The following is a 21,086-nucleotide window of genomic DNA, read 5'->3' as shown; positions in this document are numbered from 1 at the left end:
AGGTTCACAGTTACTAATTAGCTCATGACATTTGCGTGTGTGGGGGAATCACCCCCCCACCAAATAAAAGCCCTGGAACTTTTTGTACCCCACACCTCTGCCATTTGTGTCTGAGCTGACCCTGCTGGTGTGTTCAGTCCGGTTGGCCAATGTGAGAACAGGATGTTGGACTTCGTTTGTGGGCCTTTGCTCTGGCCCCACAGGCGTTTGGGATGTGATGGTGACCACTGATGGCTTTTAAAAGCAATTAGGAACAGCTTCCTCCAACCTGGCCACCCTCCTGATGTTGCTGGACTCCACCTTCCTATCAGCATGGACTGTAGTTCAGCAACATCTGGAAGGCTCCAGGTTCCCCCATCCCTGGTCTGAGTAGCTTGAATGGCCCACTTGCACGGGAGAGACAGGTTGCTGGTTCTAGCTTTGCAGGAAAGACTGTGACTGCTGTGGGTTTTTACTAGGCTAGGGTACAGTGTTGGGCGAGATGAGGACCAATAAACTTGAGCTTGAACCTTGGAAAGGGGGAGGCACTATGGGTTTGGGGTGCCTGCACCTGGGAGATTGGCCAGTTGCCTGTTCTGGATGGGGTTGGTCTCCCTCTGAAAGAACAGGTTTTGGGGTGCCTGAATCCATCTTGGTCAGGTAGCCTCAGTGGCTCGGGGCCGAGAGTTTACTTGCTAAGTGGCCTGCATGCAATTCCTTTTTGCCTATGGGTACCAGACCTAGTGTTTGAATGCATCACTTGAATTCACTTGTAGCTGAGTGGATTTGGTTGATATAGCTTGGGTGGACGTCACTGTTCGTTTCTGCAAATGGGACCTGTTGTTGTGGTCTTCAGACGGTGAACACATGTGGGTGAACCAGTGCAATGAAAAAAATGTGGGGGAATGATACTGAGAATAAGAGCTTGGAAAGAGTGGGAAACAGTTTGAATTCTCTGTAGGGGTGTGCACACATTTTCTGCCTTCCTAACAGACTTTGTTTTTCTTCCTCAATCAATTTGCATACATTTGCATTCACTTGTGCCAACTTTCCTTATAGGAAAATTAGCTACAGCTACAGCTAGAGCCAGGAATTGGGAGTTGCTAAGGTGCTGTTATGTGTGCTTAGTTTTGTTTTGAAACGTCATATTGACTTAGTAACTATGGGAAAGGATCCTCTTTCTCTGTTCTGGCTGTGTTCTAAACTGTACTGACTTTTAATCGTAAATGTTGCATACAAATTGGAACCAATCATTAAAAACACCAGTACAGTCATACCTCATGTTGCGTTCCGCTCTTGTTACGGATTTTCAACTTACGAATGCGGCAAACCTGGAAGTGTTTACTTCCGGGTTCGCTGCCTGCGTGTGCGCGGAAGTGATTTGTGCGCTTTGCGCATGCGCAGAAGTGATTTGCGCACGCACAGAAGTGCTTGATCGCACCATGCGCAGAAGAGGTGCTCTGGTTGCGGACTTTTCGGGGTGCAAATGGCACCCCAAAACGGATTAAGTCCGCAACTAGAGGTACCACTGTAATAACAACAAGCAGTTTGTAACAGCCTGCAGCAGAAAATGAAAGCAACCAGTCCAGTACCATCTGCAAAATCCAGAACCTTTTATAGACTATGGCCGTTTCTGATTATCGTACCTTGGCATGGTGCTTCATCTGTCATGTGCTTCATCTGCCTCCAACCCATTTCCTCCTTCTCTTTTTTGGAGTGCCGCAAAAAGTCGGGAAGTCCCAGAACATCTTAAACCAGTGTTTAAATTTGGTTAAAAATCCTGCTTGCTTCTGAATCTGGTAACCACAGTTTCTTAGTTCTAACACAATGGGAAACTCTGGTTGATTGCAAATTTTCTAGGTTAATAGCAGCACACTTGACATTTCTCGTTGTTAAGCAGTGATGGGGATTTCCTAGGAAATTTTGATTTGGGAAATTTTCCTGTGTGAATTAGAGCCGTTTACTTCAGAAACAGTTATTTTGTGTGTATTGGAAAGCTTTCTGGTGACGTACAATGATCTAATTTAGCATGTCTGTCTTACTTAGCTTAAACAAAACTTAAAATTTTTGAAACCGCCAAACTCTCTTAATATTTCTTCGCGGGTGGCATCCATGCATTGTCACCAATGAACTTACAAAATGGGAAAATTGCCAGTGGAAAAATAAAGCACCACTAGAAAAGTTTCTGTTTCAGAAAATGTTCAGCCAAGGTATAATTGAACTGATTGGATACCAGCCTAAATTGACAAGGCTGAATCCAGCCTCTCAGGGTTTGAATCTTCTGAATTTATCACTGGCCGTAGGCTAGCGATGGTCAGTTGTGGCCCCCCAGATGTTGCTGAAGTCCAGCTCCCATCATCTTTGGGAGTTGACCACTGACCATGCAGACTGGGGCTTAGGGAAGTTGTAGTATCCAGAGTGCCACACGTTCCCTATCTCTGTCCAGGGCAAACCAGCTCCACTTTTCCTCTGATCTCCATCGGCAGTATGGGAATGAGGGTGCCACCACTGACAAGGCTCTGTTAGATGTTGAAGACAATCCTAGCTAGGATGGATTTAGTGCCCATAACACTTCTGTGTTGGACAACCATGAATGCGAAGGTTAATAATAATAATAATTTATTATTTGTACCCCACCCATCTGGGTGGGTTTCCCCAGCCACTCTGGACGGCTTCCAACAAAGCCCCAAAATACACTAAAATGTCACACATTTTTATATATGGGAGAAGAGCATAGCCTTAAGCAGTTTTAGAGAACAACTCTCTCAGTACAGTAATGATTTTCTCGCAAATCAGAGGAGATGGATGTGGCTTTGCCTGCTTTAAGCCTTTGTACGTAGACTTAAAATTACGGGGACAGTTCCTGGTGGAATCTCAGAAACCAAAAAGAGTGGGGTGGGAAACAGCCGAGCAAGGACTCTGGTGGTCAGGGCGTGGTGTTTTGGGAGCTACCAGAGCTTCCTGCCCTTCCCCATGAATCACAGTAGAAAAAAATATATTTTTAATTATTTATTTCAACTATTTATAGGAACGTAGGAAACTACCTTAACATTGAGTCAGACCTTTGGTCCGTCCCAGCTTAGTACTGTCTGCACCAACTGGCAGCAGCTCTTCAGAATTTAAGACAGACCACCATCCAGGTTGGGACGTGGGTGGTGCTGTGGGTTAAACCACAGAGCCTAGGACTTGCCAATCAGAAGGTCGGCGGTTCGAATCCCCGAGACTGGGTGAGCTCCCGTTGCTCGGTCCCTGCTCCTGCCAACCTAGCAGTTCGAAAGCATGTCAAAGTGCAAGTAGATAAATAGGTACCGCTCCAGCGGGAAGGTAAACAGCGTTTCCATGCGCTGCTCCGGTTCGCCAGAAGCGGCTTAGTCGTGCTGGCCACATGACCCGGAAGTTGTACGCCGGCTCCCTCGGCCAATAAAGCGAGATGAGCGCCGCAACCCCAGAGTCGGTCACGACTGGACCTAATGGTCAGGGGTCCCTTTACCTTTTACCATCCAGGTTCTCCCTGGAGATGCCAGAGTTGGACCCTGGATCTTCTGCTTGCAAGGGAGATGCTGTGTGTGTGTGTGTGTGTGTGTGTGTGTGCGCGTGCGCGCCTACACACACACACACACACACACACACACACACACACACTTCATATTGCTTTATCATCTTTCTAAGTGGTTATCAACCAAATTTCTAAGTAGGTTAGGTAAAAATTAGAAAAACCCTCAGTGGATAAAATATTAAATTAGTCATAATAGCATATTAGATTTGTGCAAAGTCAGCAAGCATATGGGAATCATTGCACATTCAAACAGGTTGCAGGGTCCCAGCTTTCCTAGTGTATTTTTAACAATGTGTAGTGCACATTTGTACACAAATCTGGGTGTTCTTCAAAGTCTCCACTGTCCACACCTTCCTCCCCACCCCGGCCCGTTCCCAGTATCTGTGCCGATTCACCTCTCCAGATCTGTTCCTCAATTCCATCCCAGAGGGGAAAAAGACAAATCATTTGACTTTGGAATCTCATTGGTGTGTGTGTGTGTGTGTGTTGCACTTGCCAATGTGCCGAAAGTAAATATATGCTAGTTTAATCTTCATGTTTCTGGGCTCTATTGGTACAGAGTCCAAGCAGTCCTGCTGTGCTTAAACATATGCTATCTAATGTGGCAAGTGACTCATTGCTTGGTTTTTGTGTGGCTTTGAATGGCAGGTGAGGGTTCTGGGTTTTGTTTTGTTTCTTAAGCCGATTTCTGAAAACAAATTTTTCATGACTGTTGACAGCTTTGCAGCACCTAATGGATAAGATCACAAGCTGACAACGGATGCTGAAACTTCAGTGGCATTGTTTTACCTCCCTATTTCCAAGTACAGAAAGAATAAAGTTGCATCGTAGTCATATTGGGACTGGGCTACCTCCCAGTAGATTACTGAAAGGGACCTGGCAGCTGAAACGCATCAGGGAGACGGATTCTGACCTAATGTTTTTGCCAACAGGGTAGCATTCATTTCTCCAAAGAGACTTGCATTTTTTGTTTTCTTTTTTTGGGGGGGGGGTAAAGGTAAAGGGACCGCTGACCATTAGGTCCAGTCGTGGCCGACTCTGGGGTTGCGGCGCTCATCTCACTTTATTGGCCGAGGGAGCCAGCGTACAGTTTCCGAGTCATGTGGCCAGCATGACTAAGCCACTTCTGGCGAACCAGAGCAGTGCATGGAAACACCGTTTATCTTCCTGCTGGAGCAGTACCTATTGATCTACTTGCACTTTGACGTGCTTTCGAACTGCTAGGCTGGCAGGAGCAGGGACCGAGCAATGGGAGCTCACCCCGTTGCGGGGATTCGAACCGCCGACCTTCTGATCAGCAAGTCCTAGGCTCTGTGGTTTAACCCACGGGGGTGGGGAGGGGAGAGGAGATGCTTCAGGTCTGAATGCTTCTCCCTGCAAATCCTTGCTTTGTGAAAGACTAGAATTGGATGCATGGTTAGGCAAGTGCCCTTCTGACTGATTTGCCCCACTCTGTAATCTATGGGTCTCCAGTGTGCTGCCTAAAGGGCACTTCGTTGGCATCTGCCAGTAGTTGAGATTCCTGCATTGCAGGAGGTTGGACTAGATGACCCCTGGGTCCCTTCCAACTCTTAAGGTTCTGTGATTTGAAACGCACCGGGATCCTTCCAGCAGGGCAGTTGATGGTTGGTGGCCCTGTTGGGTGAGTGAGGAATCTAGCCCTGAGCAAGCATTACTGACCATTTCTCATTTGCTTTGGCAAAGTTTGGATGCTGGGCCAATGTTAAAATTCGTTCCTAGGGAAATATGCACTTTTCCCAGTTGTTGTTGTTTAGTCATTTAGTCGTCTCCGACTCTTCGTGACCCCATGGACCAGAGCACGCCAGGCACTCCTGTCTTCCACTGCCCTCCACAGTTTAGTCAAACTCATGCTGGTAGCTTCGAGAACACTGTCCAACCATCTCATCCTCTGTCGTCCCCTTCTCCTTGTGCCCTCCATCTTTCCCAACGCCAGGGTCTTTTCCAGGGAGTCTTCTCTTCTCATAAGGTGGCCAGAGTATTGGAGCCTCAGCTTCAGGATCTGTCCTTCCAGTGACCACTCGGGGCTGATTTCCTTCAGAATGGATAAGTTTGATCTTCTTGCAGTCCATGGGACTCTCAAGAGTCTCCTCCAGCACCATAGTTCAAAAGCATCAATTCTTCGGCGATCAGCCTTCTTTATGGTTCAGCTCTCACTTCCATACATCACTACTGGGAAAACCATAGCTTTTTCCAGTACAAGGTCTTAATTCCAGAGGTCTCCTCTCTCTCTGGCTGATACAGTCTGTGCTCGTATCGAGGCTGCTTCTGTATTTTGCCTGACCGCTTGAACACGCAGGAATCCCCAAACAATTATGTCAGCTTCCCCTGTTTGCATTGGGGCTGTTCTCCTTCTCTGTTTTCGTGTGTATTTTCCATTGCATCGTGTGTGTGTTCGCGTGTTTGTGTTTGTTTAACCAAAAGAGCTTTGGTCCTGGCTCTGTATTTATAATCGTCTTTGCATCTTTTATAACCTGTTTGGATTAATCGACGTTGTGTTATTATTCACCCACCCCCCCACCTTATCTTTCAGGAATAGCTGAGAAAGGGGAAAGAGGAAGACGGGGAGGAAAGAATTCAATTTCTGTGCACTGCTGTGGGCAAACGTCTGTCTGGCTTCCATCGCTAGGTCGAGGAGGAATTTGCCATTATGAATGAAGTTGCAATAGTGAAAGAGGGCTGGCTCCACAAACGAGGTAAGTGCTGTCCCCCTCCCCTTCACCTTTGCTGAAGCTAAGTAGTTCAGGATCAGTGCCTGGATGTGGGATAACTTATGCAAGTTGCAAGTAAGCTGCCTTGGGTTCTTTGGTTGAGGTGTGTGACGATAGGAAAGTGAGACATCAGTGTAAGAAAACACCATATTTTTCGCTCCATAAGACGCACCTGACCATAAGACGCACCGAGTTTTTAGAGGGGGAATGCAAGAAAAAAAATATTCTTTAAAGGGAGCGCTAAGCAGAGCCTGTATGCATCCTAGGCTCTGCTCAGCGCTCCCTTTCACGAGCTGCGTGGAGCATGTGTGCGGTGCTTGCAGGCTTTTCCTTGAGGAGGGAAAAGCCCCCACAAAACTCCCCAAGAGCCGCACACAAACTCCACACTGCTCTTTAAAGGGAGCGCGGCTCTTGGGGGCTTTTCCGGGAGGTGGGGGAAGGGACTGATGGGCTAAGCCAGAAGCTAGAACAGCGAGAGGGAGCGCTGCGCAGCAATCCCTCTTGCTTATCTGACTTCTGGGATAGCTGCGCAGCCTGCATTCGCTCCATAAGACGCACACACATTTCCCCTTACTTTTTAGGAGGGAAAAAGTGCGTCTTATGGAGCGAAAAATACGGTAAATTAACAAAATCGGGAGAAACATGGTCTATCTGAGCAACCCAGTGTAGGCCCCGCTATGCATTTAAAACAGTCATGGCTCCCCCAGAGAATTCTGGTTGTACTGTTGTTTGTTACGGGTGCTGCGAGTTGTATGGGGAACCCATTTCCCAGAATTCCCTGGGAAGAAGGATTGATTGTTAAACCACTCTGAGAATTGTAGCTGTGTGAGCACTCCTCTAGTAACTCCCTTAACCAACTGCGGTTCCCAAGCTCCTTTGGGTCTGTTTAAAGGGGTATGATATTGCTTTAAATGTACAATGTGGATGGGGCCTTTGAGTAGGGTTGCCATATTTCAAAAAGTTAAAATCTGAAATAGACAGTAGAAAAGGGGAACAGACAACAAAAGTTATTTAGCAGCTTTTTGGGGGGACAAAGTTGTTGGGCTTTTTCTGCAAAAGCACAAAAAATAATGCAGCTTTTTGAGCTATTTTTTTAAACATTTGTCAAGCTCTAGACTTCTGACATGGGTTGTCGTGCATCCGTATTTTACCAGACAATTTGGCGATTTCTGCCCGGACTCTGCTTGCGACGGCAGTATTCTGGATATGTCTGGGGAATTGGAACATATGGCAGCCCTACCTTTGAGGCTTCCAAATGTTTATGTGAAGGGAGCTCACCAAAAGATGGATGTTTCTGGTTCTGTATGTAATGGTTACAGGTTTTGGGTTGTTGCTTTTTAGAAAACTGACATACGCAAAATGCACAATGTCCAGAATTTTTGGCTGTACATTTGTGAGTTTGAATAGCATCTTCCTTTGAACGGCTCTAATTGTTCATGCGTTGTAACATGTCTCCTTTGGCGCAAAGCATTGTGGGGGAACATTGGTAAGCATATCTGACAGACTGTGCACTGGGAAAGATACTTTTCTCTCTTACATACATAGTTCCATGCTGCAGCCGATAATCCAATATGAGGACTTCGTTGACTCTTTTGAAGGAGACCCATAACTAGTGCTGAGGGCATATTTCAGCAGTGCATTTTGCAAAGTTCTTCCTGGGAGAATAAGCAGTCATGTAAATGTCCTTGATTAAGAATGACCACAAGCGATCGGAAAGACACAGGATGTTTGCAAACATTTGCAGGTGCAGTTGGGGGGTCTTGGTCACTTCAAAACCCAGATTAGTAGGTTTTTGTACAAAATAATACCTGTGATGATGAAAGAAAAATAGACAGTTTTGTTGAGTTGATGAGGAATGTTCTAACAGGAGAAAATGCTTTAAAAATTCAGGTTTGTAAATGAGTTTTGTCGATTGGTTGACTCCTGATGCAATTTGTGCTGATGATTAAGGGAAGTGAGCGATTTTATCTCTTATGAAAATGTTAATTCTTAACCTGCGTCTCCCATCACATGATACCCAAGGCACTTTACAGAATGTATAGGGTCTTGAATCAGTAAACAAGTGAAATATTTTAAGTTTTTATCTAAAATCTATTAAATCAAATTGCCAAACTACATTCTACTAACCCAGTAAACCCAGCAAAAAGTCAGTCTTTACTAGCCTGAATAGTTTATTGCTGAAGTCGTTCATACGAATGACACCTTCAGGTAGCTAAAAGCAGCTGGAACGAAAGGAAAGGGAAAGTTTCCTCTTACATGTTGGAGAAGCTCTATTACTTTTCCTTCAGTAAATCAGGCACATTTATAAGTACTGGCAACCGCAGATGAATAACAGGAGGTTTGTGCCTCGTGTCTATATTTCTCTCTTACTGCTGTTTTTATTTTTTTAAAGTCTCAGCCTGGCCTTTTTGATCCGGGAGAACAAACGCTAGGGGTGTTAATTGTAATTTTACCTAGAGTAGGAGTGGAGAACATGAGGCCCTCCATATGTTGCTAGACTACAAATCCCATCTGTCGCAGCCAGCATTGCCAATGGTCACAGAAGATGGGAATTGTAGTCCCATCAGAATCCACTAGCTCCCTGTCCGTTGTCTAGTGTGAAACCATTGGTGAACAAGAAAGTTCAGAAGGGGAACACTTTGGATGGCCCCGAGACTTAGAGCAAGCAGTAGTCAGGGACTTAGAAATGAGTAGCATGGGGAAGAGTGACCACTTTCATCTGCAGAACCGGCACTGTAAACAGATGCCTAATTATTATTATTATTAATAATAATAATAATAATAATAATAATAATAATACCCCAACCAATAAAATTACAATGAAACATAATGGGGGGGGAACTAATTTATTAAAATACAAGTTAAAATACAATTTAAAATGCAGCCTCATTTTAATAGTTGTCCATAAATCAAAACCATAAAGGGAGAGAAACATAAGGGTCAGACTGAGACCAAACCAAAGGCCAGGCGGAACAGCTCTGTCTTGCAGGCCATGCGGAAAGATGTCAAGTCCTGCAGGGCCCTAGTCTCTTGTGACAGAGCATTCCACCAAGTCGGAGCCAGTACTGAAAAGTCCCTGGCCCGAGTTGAGACCAATCTAACAACCTTGCGGCTTGGAACCTCCAAAGTGTTGTTATTTGTGGACCTTAAGGTCCTCTGCGGGGCATACCAGGAGAGGTGGTCCTGTAGGTACGAGGGTCCAAGGCCGCATAGGGCTTTAAAGGTCAAAACCAGCACCTTAAACCTAACCCTGTACTCCACCGGGAGCCAGTGCAGCTGGGAAAGCACTGGATGAATGTGACCCCGCGGCAAGGACCCTGTAAGAAGCCTTGCTGCAGCATTCTGACCCGCTGGAGTTTCTGGGTCAGCTTCAAGGGCAGCCCCGCGCAGAGCGAGTTACAGTAATCAAGCCGTGACCGTCACATGTATCACTGTGGCGAGATCAGGGCGAGAAAGGTAAGAGACCAACTGCTTGATATGTAGAATGTGGACGTGTGCTTTACTCTGGTTTTGGGTGTCAAGGAGCCTTGGTTGGCCTCAGATAGCTGGGTTGACTATCTCTATGGAGCGTCGTCTGTCTCGGAAAGGGGCCCACCTCTTGCCCACAGAACACCCAGTGTTCAAAATTCCCCAGGCCCGTTTTGCTACTGGCAGAGGTCCACCTGTGGCTACGTGGAGATTTCTGGGCGCCAGGTTGTTGGCCACAGTTTAAAAATCTCTGCCTTAGTCGTTGTTAATACCATTTCCATTTCCACTGTGTTTCTCCTTGCATACTGAATTGTTGCAGGAGCAAGCTACAGTCAAGCAATGTAGTTGAGATCATGGAATCGTAGCGTTGAAAAAAGGACCCCAGCGGTCATCTAGTCTAACCCTCTGGCGAATAGGCATTCCGTTGTGTTCACCGTAACCCACGTTTAAGGTGCTGTTTGGCACCTAGCTTATATATCTGAGTTTCTAACACCGCATGTTTATGGAAAACCCAGCATTAAGTCATAGGTGGCTATCAACACCCATGGTGAGCTGTTATTCTGAGAGTTAATGAACTTTAGGGTGGGATTTGAACCCAGTTTTTCCAAGTCCTGATCTAGCGCACTCTCTACTGTATTATGCTCTTCTGCTTTTCCCCAAACTTTGCCTTAGAGACGGCACATGATGCTCGCTTAACTCTTGTTCCTGGTTTCAGCAACAACTTGTCTTGCAATACGATTTCTAAATTTTGTGCTAACACCGTAAGGAATTGTGGCCTGCGTTTACCTTTTGTTTTGTTTTTTCGGCTGCTTTTCTGAGTGTGCCTTTTTAATAGCGGCTTTCCGTTCACAACAATGGCTGTGTAAAAATATACTTGGAGTGCAAAAAAAACAAAAACAAGAACCTGGCTGGCTTTTGAAAAGAGCATCAAGGTTTTCAAGTGCACCGACCACAGGATGTTTCCAAAACCAGTGTCTGATATTTTGAGCTTGTGAAACATGTTCAGGCTATAATTACAACAAGGAAAGCTTACAGAAAGAAAATACAGATTATGAACTGTGGGTTGTATTCAGTGTTAGTCATGCTTAGAGTAGACCACTTGAAATGAATGGACAAGGCTAACTCGGTTCCATTAGAATTAATGGGTAGAACTTACTTGGCTGCAACTCTTGTATGTTTGTTAAAATTATTTCCCTTTGAAAGGAAAACAAACCAGTGAACTGAGCCACTTGTGTTTCATTTTTTTAAGATGCCCTCATCTGAACAGTACAGCGTATTTGCTGTTTTAATTGAGTTCTTCATCCAGTCACAGCTATATTTAGAGAGCTGTTACGGTTTACAATTTGGGTTGCAAAATGCTTTGGAACTCTTGTGAATGGGAGGCACTTAAGCTTTTTGTATATAGGGCAGATGTGGGGATCCTTGAGGCCTCCAGATGTTGCCGAACTACAATTCCCATCATCCCTGGCCATTGGCTTTGCCAGCATGGGTTGATGGCAGTTAATAGTAATATCTTTATTGTCATTGTACAACCTGTGTTCTGGTTCAGCAACATTTGGAGGGCGAAATGTTCTCCACATGAGTTTTGGTACTTAATGGACTAGCATGCGGAACTCACTTTTTTAAAAAAATTACTTTTTAGTATGTGGCTCAAAGACATACAAGCTTCAGGACCAAACTATGTTTCCCAAGCTCCTCTCTGGAGCCTCATCAAGTTTCTAGTTCTCATTGTTGTGCAAGTTACAGTGGTACCTCAGGTTACATACGCTTCAGGTTACATACGCTTCAGGTTACAGACTCCACTAACCCAGAAATAATGCTTCAGGTTAAGAACTTTGCTTCAGGATGAGAACAGAAATCGTGCTCCGGCGGTGCGGCGGCAGCAGGAGACCACATTAGCTAAAGTGGTGCTTCAGGTTAAGAACAGTTTCAGGTTAAGTACGGACCTCCGGAACGATTTAAGTACTTAATCTGAGGTACCACTGTACTTCAAAAATCTAGGATAGTACACTGGAAGGATGTTTGTTTGTGTTGTAAAATCTAACTTTTTTATTTTCTAAGCTTTCGTGAGAGTGGGCTACTCATACCCATTGGTCCATCTATTCAAGTTAGTATGTTGAAAACTCATTGGACAACTTGACTTGCCCCCATCTGCCAGAAGATTGATCAGCCATGTGAATTTCATATCTGAGTTCAGGAATGCAGTGGCTGTGTACCTCTAAGCACATTGCAGAATTATATTTCGGAGCATAGCCGTATTAAGAGGTTTCCACTGCGGCCTCCCATGTGCTTTCCCCCTGCACTAAATGGAGAAATGAAATGAGACTCCTTCCTCTATGTCTGTCTTGGTAGTTCCTGGCAGAGGCATGAGTCAGTCACTTAAAGGAAGTGCTACTTCCAGGACAGCAGATGTTTCGTTTGTGGAAAGACCAGTCATCTCCCTGACCTCAAGCCAGAAGCTTGCAGATCTCATGAATGAACTCTTCAGCTTTCAATGGGTGTTGAGTAGCCCTGTGACCCTAATTGCAATAGCCCGGGGTTTAGTCATCTGCAAATACGGCAGCAGCTATTACCAATAACTTCCTCTGTTTCTCTTGGGGAATGCGGAGCGCAAGAAAAGCGCATAGCAGAAGCTGTGACAAGGGGAAGGGAGGGTCAGCATTGCCAGGAGCATAGGATGTTGTCTTGTGCAGGGCCATTTAGCTCAGTATTTACCTACACTGACTGGCAGACGCTCTCCAGGGATTAAACCTGTGAGCCTCTGTGTGCAAAGGGCCTGCTCTGCAACTGGGCAATAGCTCTTCCTTGTCATGACCACAAGTTGCGGGGAAAACAGTTCTCTGTGTCACTATGTGCATATTACCTAAAATAATGCCCGCGGTAAGAGGGAGGTGTGGTGATGGTTGGAGGTGCTGCGTTTGATTTTACAGTCCTATGTATCCCAATGTCATATTTTGAGATGGCACCAAAATGTTGGAACGTTTTCCCTGGATAAGTTCTCGGCTTCCTTTTCCTGCTGCCCCTGGTGTTATGTGGGCAGAAGCTGCTGGTTCAATCTCTAGCATTGCCAAGTAGGGGTGAAAATTCTGGAGAGCTGAACGCAGTCAGTGTAAACAGTACAGAACTAGATCAACCAACAGTCTTCACTCCATATTAGTGTTGGGTTTTTGTTTTAAGCATTTTAAAAAGTGCATTGGAAGCATTTTTCGTAAGGTGGGCTACAATTTAATTAACCAGCAAGACACACTCTTCGAATGTAAACTCTCTGCAAATCAAAAACATAGTTCAGTAAAAAAATTAGGCAAATGCTTGATGGTGGTGGAGAATGGTAGGTGCAGAATGTTTTGAGGACAAGTTTAAAGGTGGTAATGGGAGGCTGAATGCATTATTTATTTCATAAGGTTTTTATACTGTGTGATAGTAAGAAGACAAAACAAAACAAAAACAAAAGCAGCATTCATTAGATTATATCCCACCTTTACTCCAAGGAGCTCAAGCTGGTAAACATGGTCCCTCTGGCCATTTTTGTTCTGACAACACCCCTGCAAGGTAGGCTAGGCAAGACTGAGTGATAGTGGCTGGGCCTTCATTAGAGTGAGTGGTGGTTAGAATCTGGGTCTAATCCTGATGCTGAAGAATTCTCCTTGTTGCTATTAGCAACAGCATCTCTCCATGTGTTTGTGAGAGTGTGCAAAATCAATATTGTGTGATCTCCACAATCAGAACCAGCAGGACATAGTTGACTTACCATGGTAAGCATAAGGTTGATAGGGGTGGATGTGTGTCTCATGTTGTGTTATGACACACTTCCTATAGCAGTCATTTTGTGTTATTGCCCCCGCCCTCCCAGCTGCATAGCAGCTATTTTATGATTGGCACTTCCAGAACACTCTCAAAATTCAAAACGTGCCCATTGGTCCAGAAAGGTTGGCGACCATGTGCTAGTCTGGCACTGAGACATCAAAGTTGAGTTTAAGTGAAAATGCCCATGCCATCTTTTAACAAAGCAAAGACCTGGAATTAACAGCTCGCGTAGGGAATAATATAATGAAATGCAACAGTTAGGGTTGTGGCAAATGCAAGGGAACCATGATAAGCTGATTTCATCACCCCAAGATCTCCTTGTAGCAACACTGACTCTCACGGGTGGGTGGGACCCTTGGGGTGGTGGGGAGGTCATTCTTCAGTCAGTATGTGGGGCAGAGAACCTGTCAGTGTGGGTGGAAGAAGAGTTGCGCTGAATGCAGTAGAATAGTTTGATCTTGTGGCTTTGTTGCTCTTCTGTTTCAACCGTCAAATCGACCTTTTGGTGGTAGGCAAGATGCTGGGAGATATCAACTGAGGGCCAGATCACAGAATGCTCTGGTCATGGCTTGGCTTGATGCATCAGGTTTTGTGCTGAAGGGTAACTCTTGTCAAAAACTTATGCTTAACCATTGGAGGTAGTCGATGTTGGCAAGGACACACCTTGACTCCTGTCTTTATGAATACCCCTAATGGAAGGGGTGGGTAACCATTGGCCCTTAGTGATCAGGGTGGTGAGAGTTGTCCAACATCTGGAGGACCACAGTAGCATATGGTGCCAGTAATATCTGCACCAGGGATGGAGAACCTCTTGCCCTCAAGATGTTGTTGAACTACAAATCCCATAATCTCTTGACTGTTGGCCATGCTGGCTGAGGCATGTAGGGAGTTAGGTTCCCAACAACATCTGGTTCCCTATCCCTGTCTTATGACCTGAGCCAATGGATCTTTCTCTTTTATCTGTTTTGCCGTAATTCCTTCTTTCCCCAGTTGGCTGGTACTATGTCATGGGCCAAAGAAAGTATACACCCTGTACATCAGGGTTTCCCAAACTTGGGTTTCCTGCTGTTTTTTGGACTACAACTCCCATCATTCCTAGCTAGCAGGACCGTTGGCTGGGGATGATGGGAATTGTAGTTGAAAAACAGCTGGCTCTACATCATGAAGACCACCATTTAAAGGCACAATACTATTCCTAAACAGTCATGTGAATAGAGCATATGTAAAAACACACACCACATAAACATTTGTGTTTTGCAACTGCATTTAAGTAATAGTTTTGAAGAAGAAGAAGAAGAAGAAGAAGAAGAAGAAGAAGAAGAAGAAGAAGACAGTCAGATAGGATAGGTTAAGGCTTAAATGAGCAAGTTAAGTCACAAAATAACTGATGCTGAGGGTAACATTTAATACTGGACGCAGAGGGAGATGAAGGACAGCCATCAATAGACACTGTCTTCCTCAATTCTGAGACAAAAGGTTTTGGAGTCAGTGTTGAGGCACTAAGGGCAGGGATGGGTACACTTCAGACATGTTGGATTTTCTCTGCCTTTTTCTAGAACCCCAAGATTTACCAACCCCAGGTGCAAAAGCTGGAGAGTTAGAATTAAAGAACAGGTTGCCTTCAAATGCATTCTGATCCTAGGGTTTTGTTTTCAGTGTCAGAAGAGAATTCAGCTCGCTGTCCTTTCTCACAGAAGCCTGTTCCAGCTTAGCTTTTGTCTTTAAGAACGGTTTATGGTTTCAAGTCTCCTTCCTTGCAGACTACCCATTGGCATCTGATGGGCCCCGTGAGAACAGGATGCTGGAAGAGGTGGGTCTTTGGTCTGATCCAGCAGGGCTCTTCCTATGTTCCTTTGTCCTTATGACTGCTGGATGTCCTCTGATTTTAATCGTCCTGTATTTTTTATTTGGTGTATCTTGTTATTGTACACCATCTGGGGACACTTGCGTGACTGGCAGTAGATGAGTGATTGTAATAAACAAATTTTCTGAGGGGTGAGTTATTTTGCTTTGGAGTCAGAAACCCTTGCTGATCGAATGCAAGCCACCCAGAGATCTACCAGCTCATCCTATCCTAACCTTTGCTGACCGGTAGGGTTATGCACTAACATAAGGCACTACACTTCACTCAGTGTTCGAAATTAGCCAGGCGCATTTTGCACCTGCTTATCGACCACTTGCGACCAAGTGAAGATTCCTGGGTGCTGGGACATCTCCACCATCTGGAGGTGCATGTCTGGGGATCATTGGACCAGGACTGTTTTCACACACAAATACCACATCCTGTAGATTTCTATCAGTTATATTTTATCTGCACAATCGGAATGAATTTCAGGTACCAAAATGCTTTTCCTGTGCAGCTGGAACAAGAGCGGTGAGCAACGTTATAGTTGTCGCTTGTCTTCACTCCACTGCCTTGCTCACAGTTGTGAAGAATATTCTTAACGTTATGAACGGTCTTGTGTCACCATTAAGAAAAAAGAGGTCAGAATTGGGCAATAAGTATGTGGACTGTCCCTGAATCAAGTGACTTTTCTTCTTTAAGTTCTCAAAGCTCTTAACCTAGCTTAAGGTTGGCATCTGAACTAGCCAGATGGTTAACTGAGAATCAATCACACTCAGTCTTAAAATAGGACTTCAGAGTTGTCCTGTCCCAAAATGACAACTAGACGTTCTGTTTTGGCGACTGTAACCTTAGTTTAAGGAGCCATTTTGCGCCCAGCTTATATAATATCTGAGTTTCCAACACTGATCAAACCTTTGCTGATTGGTAGGGTTATGCACTGAGGTAATCTTCTTTGGCGATCCTCCGTAGCTGAGTAAGATTGTCTTCCATAAACACGGTTTTAACAATGAGTCCGTAAGTGACTCTGGAGGCCAATTCTGGATTCACACATCCTTCCACAGTGGGGACATTGGCTGCCGGGCAGGAGTTGATCACGGTGTGGATTTGCCAAGCGTGCCTTCCTCTTAGCACATTGCACTTCACTTAATGCAGCAAATGTCAAGAGCTTTGTGTGAATAGTTAACAGTCTGGAAGAGCTGTAGCTCAGTGGGCTGGGAGCGACCTCTGTCTGAAGTCCTGGAGACCCACTGGCCAATCAGTGTAGACAAAACTGAACTAGATTGTTCAACGGTCTGACAGCTTCCTAAGGATCTAGACATGTTGGGCTTGGCAACACAGAGACAACCTAGTGAACTTTCACATAGAAGAGGATAAAGATGTCTTCTTTGCTGTTCCAGAGGGCAGGGCTACATCTGATGGGCTTAAGCTGCAGGAGGGGTAGATCTTGGTTGAATGCAAGGTGAAACCTCTTGATGGCAAGACTGGACCACAAGGCCTTTCTAGCCCTGCATCCTGTTTCTAGTGGCCAAGCAGATACTTACAGAAAGCTTGCAGACAAGACATGACCACGGTAGCCCTTTCCTGCTCACGTGCCCTTAACTGGAAGGGGCATGGGTGGTGAAGAGAAGGAATAAATTGCCTAGTTCTGTTTGCCTGTGTAGTCATGTGAGGTTTGTTTTTTTAAAACAAACAAACAAACAAAATGGGATTGGAATATATTCTTGTGCAAATTAGGCTAATTTGCATTGGAAGGTTTTCTGTTTGCATTGGAAAATTTTCTGCTGCCTTAGAGAGTGAACTATTTAGCATGTTGGTTTACTTTTATTTGGTAAACAAAGCTAAAAATAAAGCACACCATCTTAATTTATATTTGCTTTTATTTGCACCAATATGGCACAAAGCATATGAATTTTTTTGGGGGGGGGGCAGGGGAATGAAGGCACGCTTAATAAGGTTTAAATGTTAAATTTCGTAGACAATTTTATTAGAATGCTTGTGAACATTTAAAGACAATGCTAGGGGTGATTACCTGAGAAACATTAAGTACAACTTTGAAACTGCCAATATTGCCTAATATTTTATTCGCAGTTGGTGGTAAACTTTCTACCTCACGTGTGATAGGACTCCTTTGCATCTATGCATTGTATAATCTGAAAACAGGATTATTATACAACTATACTACAAGTATGGTAGTAGTTGCGCTACCTATTTGTTGTTTTTTAACATGCTAATGGGTTTTGTTTTTTGCAGAATGTATTTAATGGTAAATGTTTGGGTAGTGGCAGTCACTAGAGCAGTGATGGCCAGACTTGGCCCTCCAGTTGTTTTGGGACTACAACTCCCATCATCCCTAGCTAACAGGACCAGTGGTCAGGGATGATGGGAACTGTAGTCCCAAAGCAGCTGGAGGGCCAAGTTTGGCCATCACTGCAGGAGGAAAATGAAGAGCGGCCAGCATGTTTTGGAAACCGAAGGATGAGTTTAGCTGTATACATTTTGTTGCTAACAACAACAACAACAACAACAACAACAACAACAACAACAACATTTCCAGTGCTTGAGAGCGAAGGAGTGGTCAAAAGGCCCTAGAATATGTTCTGAAGATACACAGTGCAGCTGCCCTACTGAAACTAAGGGTCATGTTAGCATCTGGGTGGCAGATCAACTGGGACTCAACTCTACACTCCATTGTGGATGGGCAGAATATAAATGCTGTGAAACTGTTGTGGCTTTTCTTTTTAAGTTAAAGGATACAGTCCCTGTCAGAAAGTGGAAGGCAGGTTGTTGTTGTTTAGTCGTTTAGTCGTGTCCGACTCTTTGTGAGCCCATGGACCAGAGCACGCCAGGCACTCCTGTCTTCCACTGCCTCCCGCAGTTTGGTCAAACTCATGCTGGTAGCTTCAAGAACACTATCCAACCATCTCATCCTCTGTCGGCCCCTTCTCCTTGTGCCCTCCATCTTTCCCAACATCAGGGTCTTTTCCAGGGAGTCTTCTCTTCTCATGAGGTGGCCAAAATACTGGAGCCTCAGCTTCAGGATCTGTCCTTCCAGTGAGCAGTCAGGGCTGATTTCCTTAAGAATGGATAGGTTTGATCTTCTTGCAGTCCATGGGACTCTAAAGAGTCTCCTCCAGCACCATAATTCAAAAGCATCAATTCTTCAGTGATCAGCCTTCTTTATGGTCCAGCTCTCACTTCCATACATCACTAGGTAGGCAGGTAGGTAATGGGGAGCTAAGCTAGTGAAATGCAGATTTAATAGGGAAAACATACTTGAGGAGGGATTCAGCTAACTAATTCTGTCAGTGGAAGCTCTACGCAAGGGCTTCTGCTTGCGCAACTGGCCCCCCCCATTTCCCTCCCTTCATGCAACTCCCCTACAGAATTGCTTCTTGGGGCTCAATAAATATGGGGGTCCGAATATGGCTCTTAGGAGTCAATAAAACCCCCAGGACAGTGCACAGGAAGGGGGGGGGGGAGATTGTTCTGTCTGGCAAGCTGATAAGCTTGCAAAGGCAAAGCATTTGTGTGACGTTGAATTCCAACCTCACTTTCCAGCTTTTGACAATTTCTCCTTTTGGTGTGCAGAATTGGAATGTGCCTTGCCAAGGAGAGGATAGCTCAGTCAGAAGAGCATGAGACTCTTAATCTCAGGGTCGTGAGTTAAAGCTCCACCTTGGGCGAAAGATTCCTTCATTGCAGCGGGTTTGGCTATAATAGATTATCCTCATGGTCCCTTCCAACTACAGTGGTACCTCAGGTTACATAGGCTTCAGGTTACATAGGCTTCAGGTTACAGACTCCGCTAACCCAGAAATAGTACCTCGGGTTAAGAACTTTGCTTCAGGATGAGAACAGAAATCATGCTCTAGCGGCGCAGCGGGAGGCCCCATTAGCTAAAGTGGTGCTTCAGGTTAAGAACAATTTCAGGTTAAGAACGGACCTCCGGAGCGAATTAAGTACTTAACCCAAGGTACCACTGTATGTGATTCTATGTAGTCTTACCTCTTCCTTTAAGACAGGATTATAGATTAGTTCTGGAAGAAACTCCAGAGTAGCCTTTGTCAACCTGGTGCTCTCCAGATGTTTCGAACTGGGGATGATGGGAGTTGTAGTTCAAAACATCCAGAGGGCACCAGGTTAGTGAAGGCTGCTCTAGGCAAGTGCTCATTCTCAACCTATTTGGTCTGGCAACCTACAAATCCAAATTTGCTTGTTATGATGACTCACCAGATTATTGCCATGTGAATTGTGGACCTCAGGTCTTCAGCAGCTGTGTTTGGTGCATTTTCACTTCTAGTTGGCCCTATTTTATAACCGTTACTTGAGCCTTCAAAGCAAAAACTTTCTTAGCGCCCCTGTTAATATGCGCTTACAGAATTATTCACCGTTCCATTTCTCAAAGTGTGAGAACAGCAACCACCTGAATGCAGGATGTTCCTTCATAAATTGTGTTGTTGTGGAGATTAAATGAGGAGGGGGAGAGGCATGTATACAACCTTGAGCTCCTTGGAGGAAAAGGTTTGATATAAATGCAATAAATAAATAAGTTACAGGTTTATTCTAAAAACATGCAGTTACGCAGTGTTAAATATAATGAGCTGTTGACATTTTAAACATCTTTATTATTGATAAAGTCTATTTTGGCAAGTGTCAGCTGAATGGCTGAGATAGTATTTTGCCAACAAATACCTTAGTGCAGATTGCTGTCAGATGTACTCGTTGTTGTTGTTGTTGTTGTTGTTGTTGTTCTTCTTCTTCTTCTTCTTCTTCTTCTTCTTCTTCTTCTTCTTCTTCTTCTTGCTGCTGCTGCTGCTGCTGCTGCTGCTGCTGTATTTTGTCTTTGTAGCAGTCAATGCTGGAAAACCTGTTTTGTAAAATTATGTACAGTACTATCAAACGTCAGCAGCACAGATACTGCTCCATCAGCAAGCTCCTGGTACTCCGTGGTAGCACCTAAAATTTGGTAACCGCATTTCCAAAAATTTATCTTTGTAGGTGCACGACAATTCAATGAGTTCCTTCTTTTTTTGCAGACAAAGACAAATTCATGACATCAGTTGCAATTGGGTTTTGCTTGCACTCACTCAGAAACCAGTAGGCAAATTTCCCATGTAGTAAATCCCAAGTGGCTGATGGTTGTTTGCTTAATGCTTGTTTGCTTAATGCTAGCTTTTAATCTCATACGGTTTATCTTCCCGTGAAACATGAAGTTCTGTCACGCATGGGAAAGTTATCTCTTGTTCCCTTTCAAACCCAAACTGCCCAGAGCTCCATTTTAATCATGAAAACTCCCAACTTCTGCTACGCGAGTAAAGAGGTTTCCGTCCTTGCCTCGTCAACTGATCCAGCTTAACCAAACGTGTTGGCAAGGTATCCTGGTGTTGACCAAATGACTTGGAACGAGTCTCTGACCCCTCTGACAGCCAGAAAACCTCTGTGTGAAAGTAAGATGTCACATAAAAGTGCATTGAAACGAACTGGCTTTGATAAAGTTTATGCTTGCCAACGCCTTTTTATGTCCTGCATGAAGTACTGCATTTAGCTCTTTGGCTGCCGATGCTTCGCAATTTATGAAGCAGTGATAAGATACAGCATTGGGATCTACATTTATAACTCGCCGTACTAACCCTAAATGTTGACTTGCCTTTGCTGCCACTCCATCTGTGGTGGCACCAACACACTTAAACTAGTCCAAACCACT

General features: G+C 44.7%; 1 protein-coding gene across 1 annotated transcript in view; it reads left to right on the top strand.

Annotated features, from left to right (window-relative positions):
- AKT1 (AKT serine/threonine kinase 1) overlaps positions 1-21,086 on the top strand; it is a 115,794-nt gene that overhangs the window by 15,196 nt on the left and 79,512 nt on the right. Inside the window, exon 2 of the mRNA XM_083735941.1 lies at positions 6,087-6,249. Within this exon, the coding sequence (XP_083592067.1) occupies positions 6,204-6,249 (46 nt within the window). The 5' untranslated portion in view covers positions 6,087-6,203. The remainder of the gene's footprint in view (positions 1-6,086; positions 6,250-21,086) is intronic.

This window comes from Podarcis gaigeae (genome assembly GCF_964106915.1).
Source record: "Podarcis gaigeae genome assembly, chromosome: 1".
NCBI lineage: Eukaryota > Metazoa > Chordata > Lepidosauria > Squamata > Lacertidae > Podarcis > Podarcis gaigeae.
Note: the sequence above shows the minus strand (reverse complement) of the source record. Positions and strands in the feature narration are given on the sequence as shown.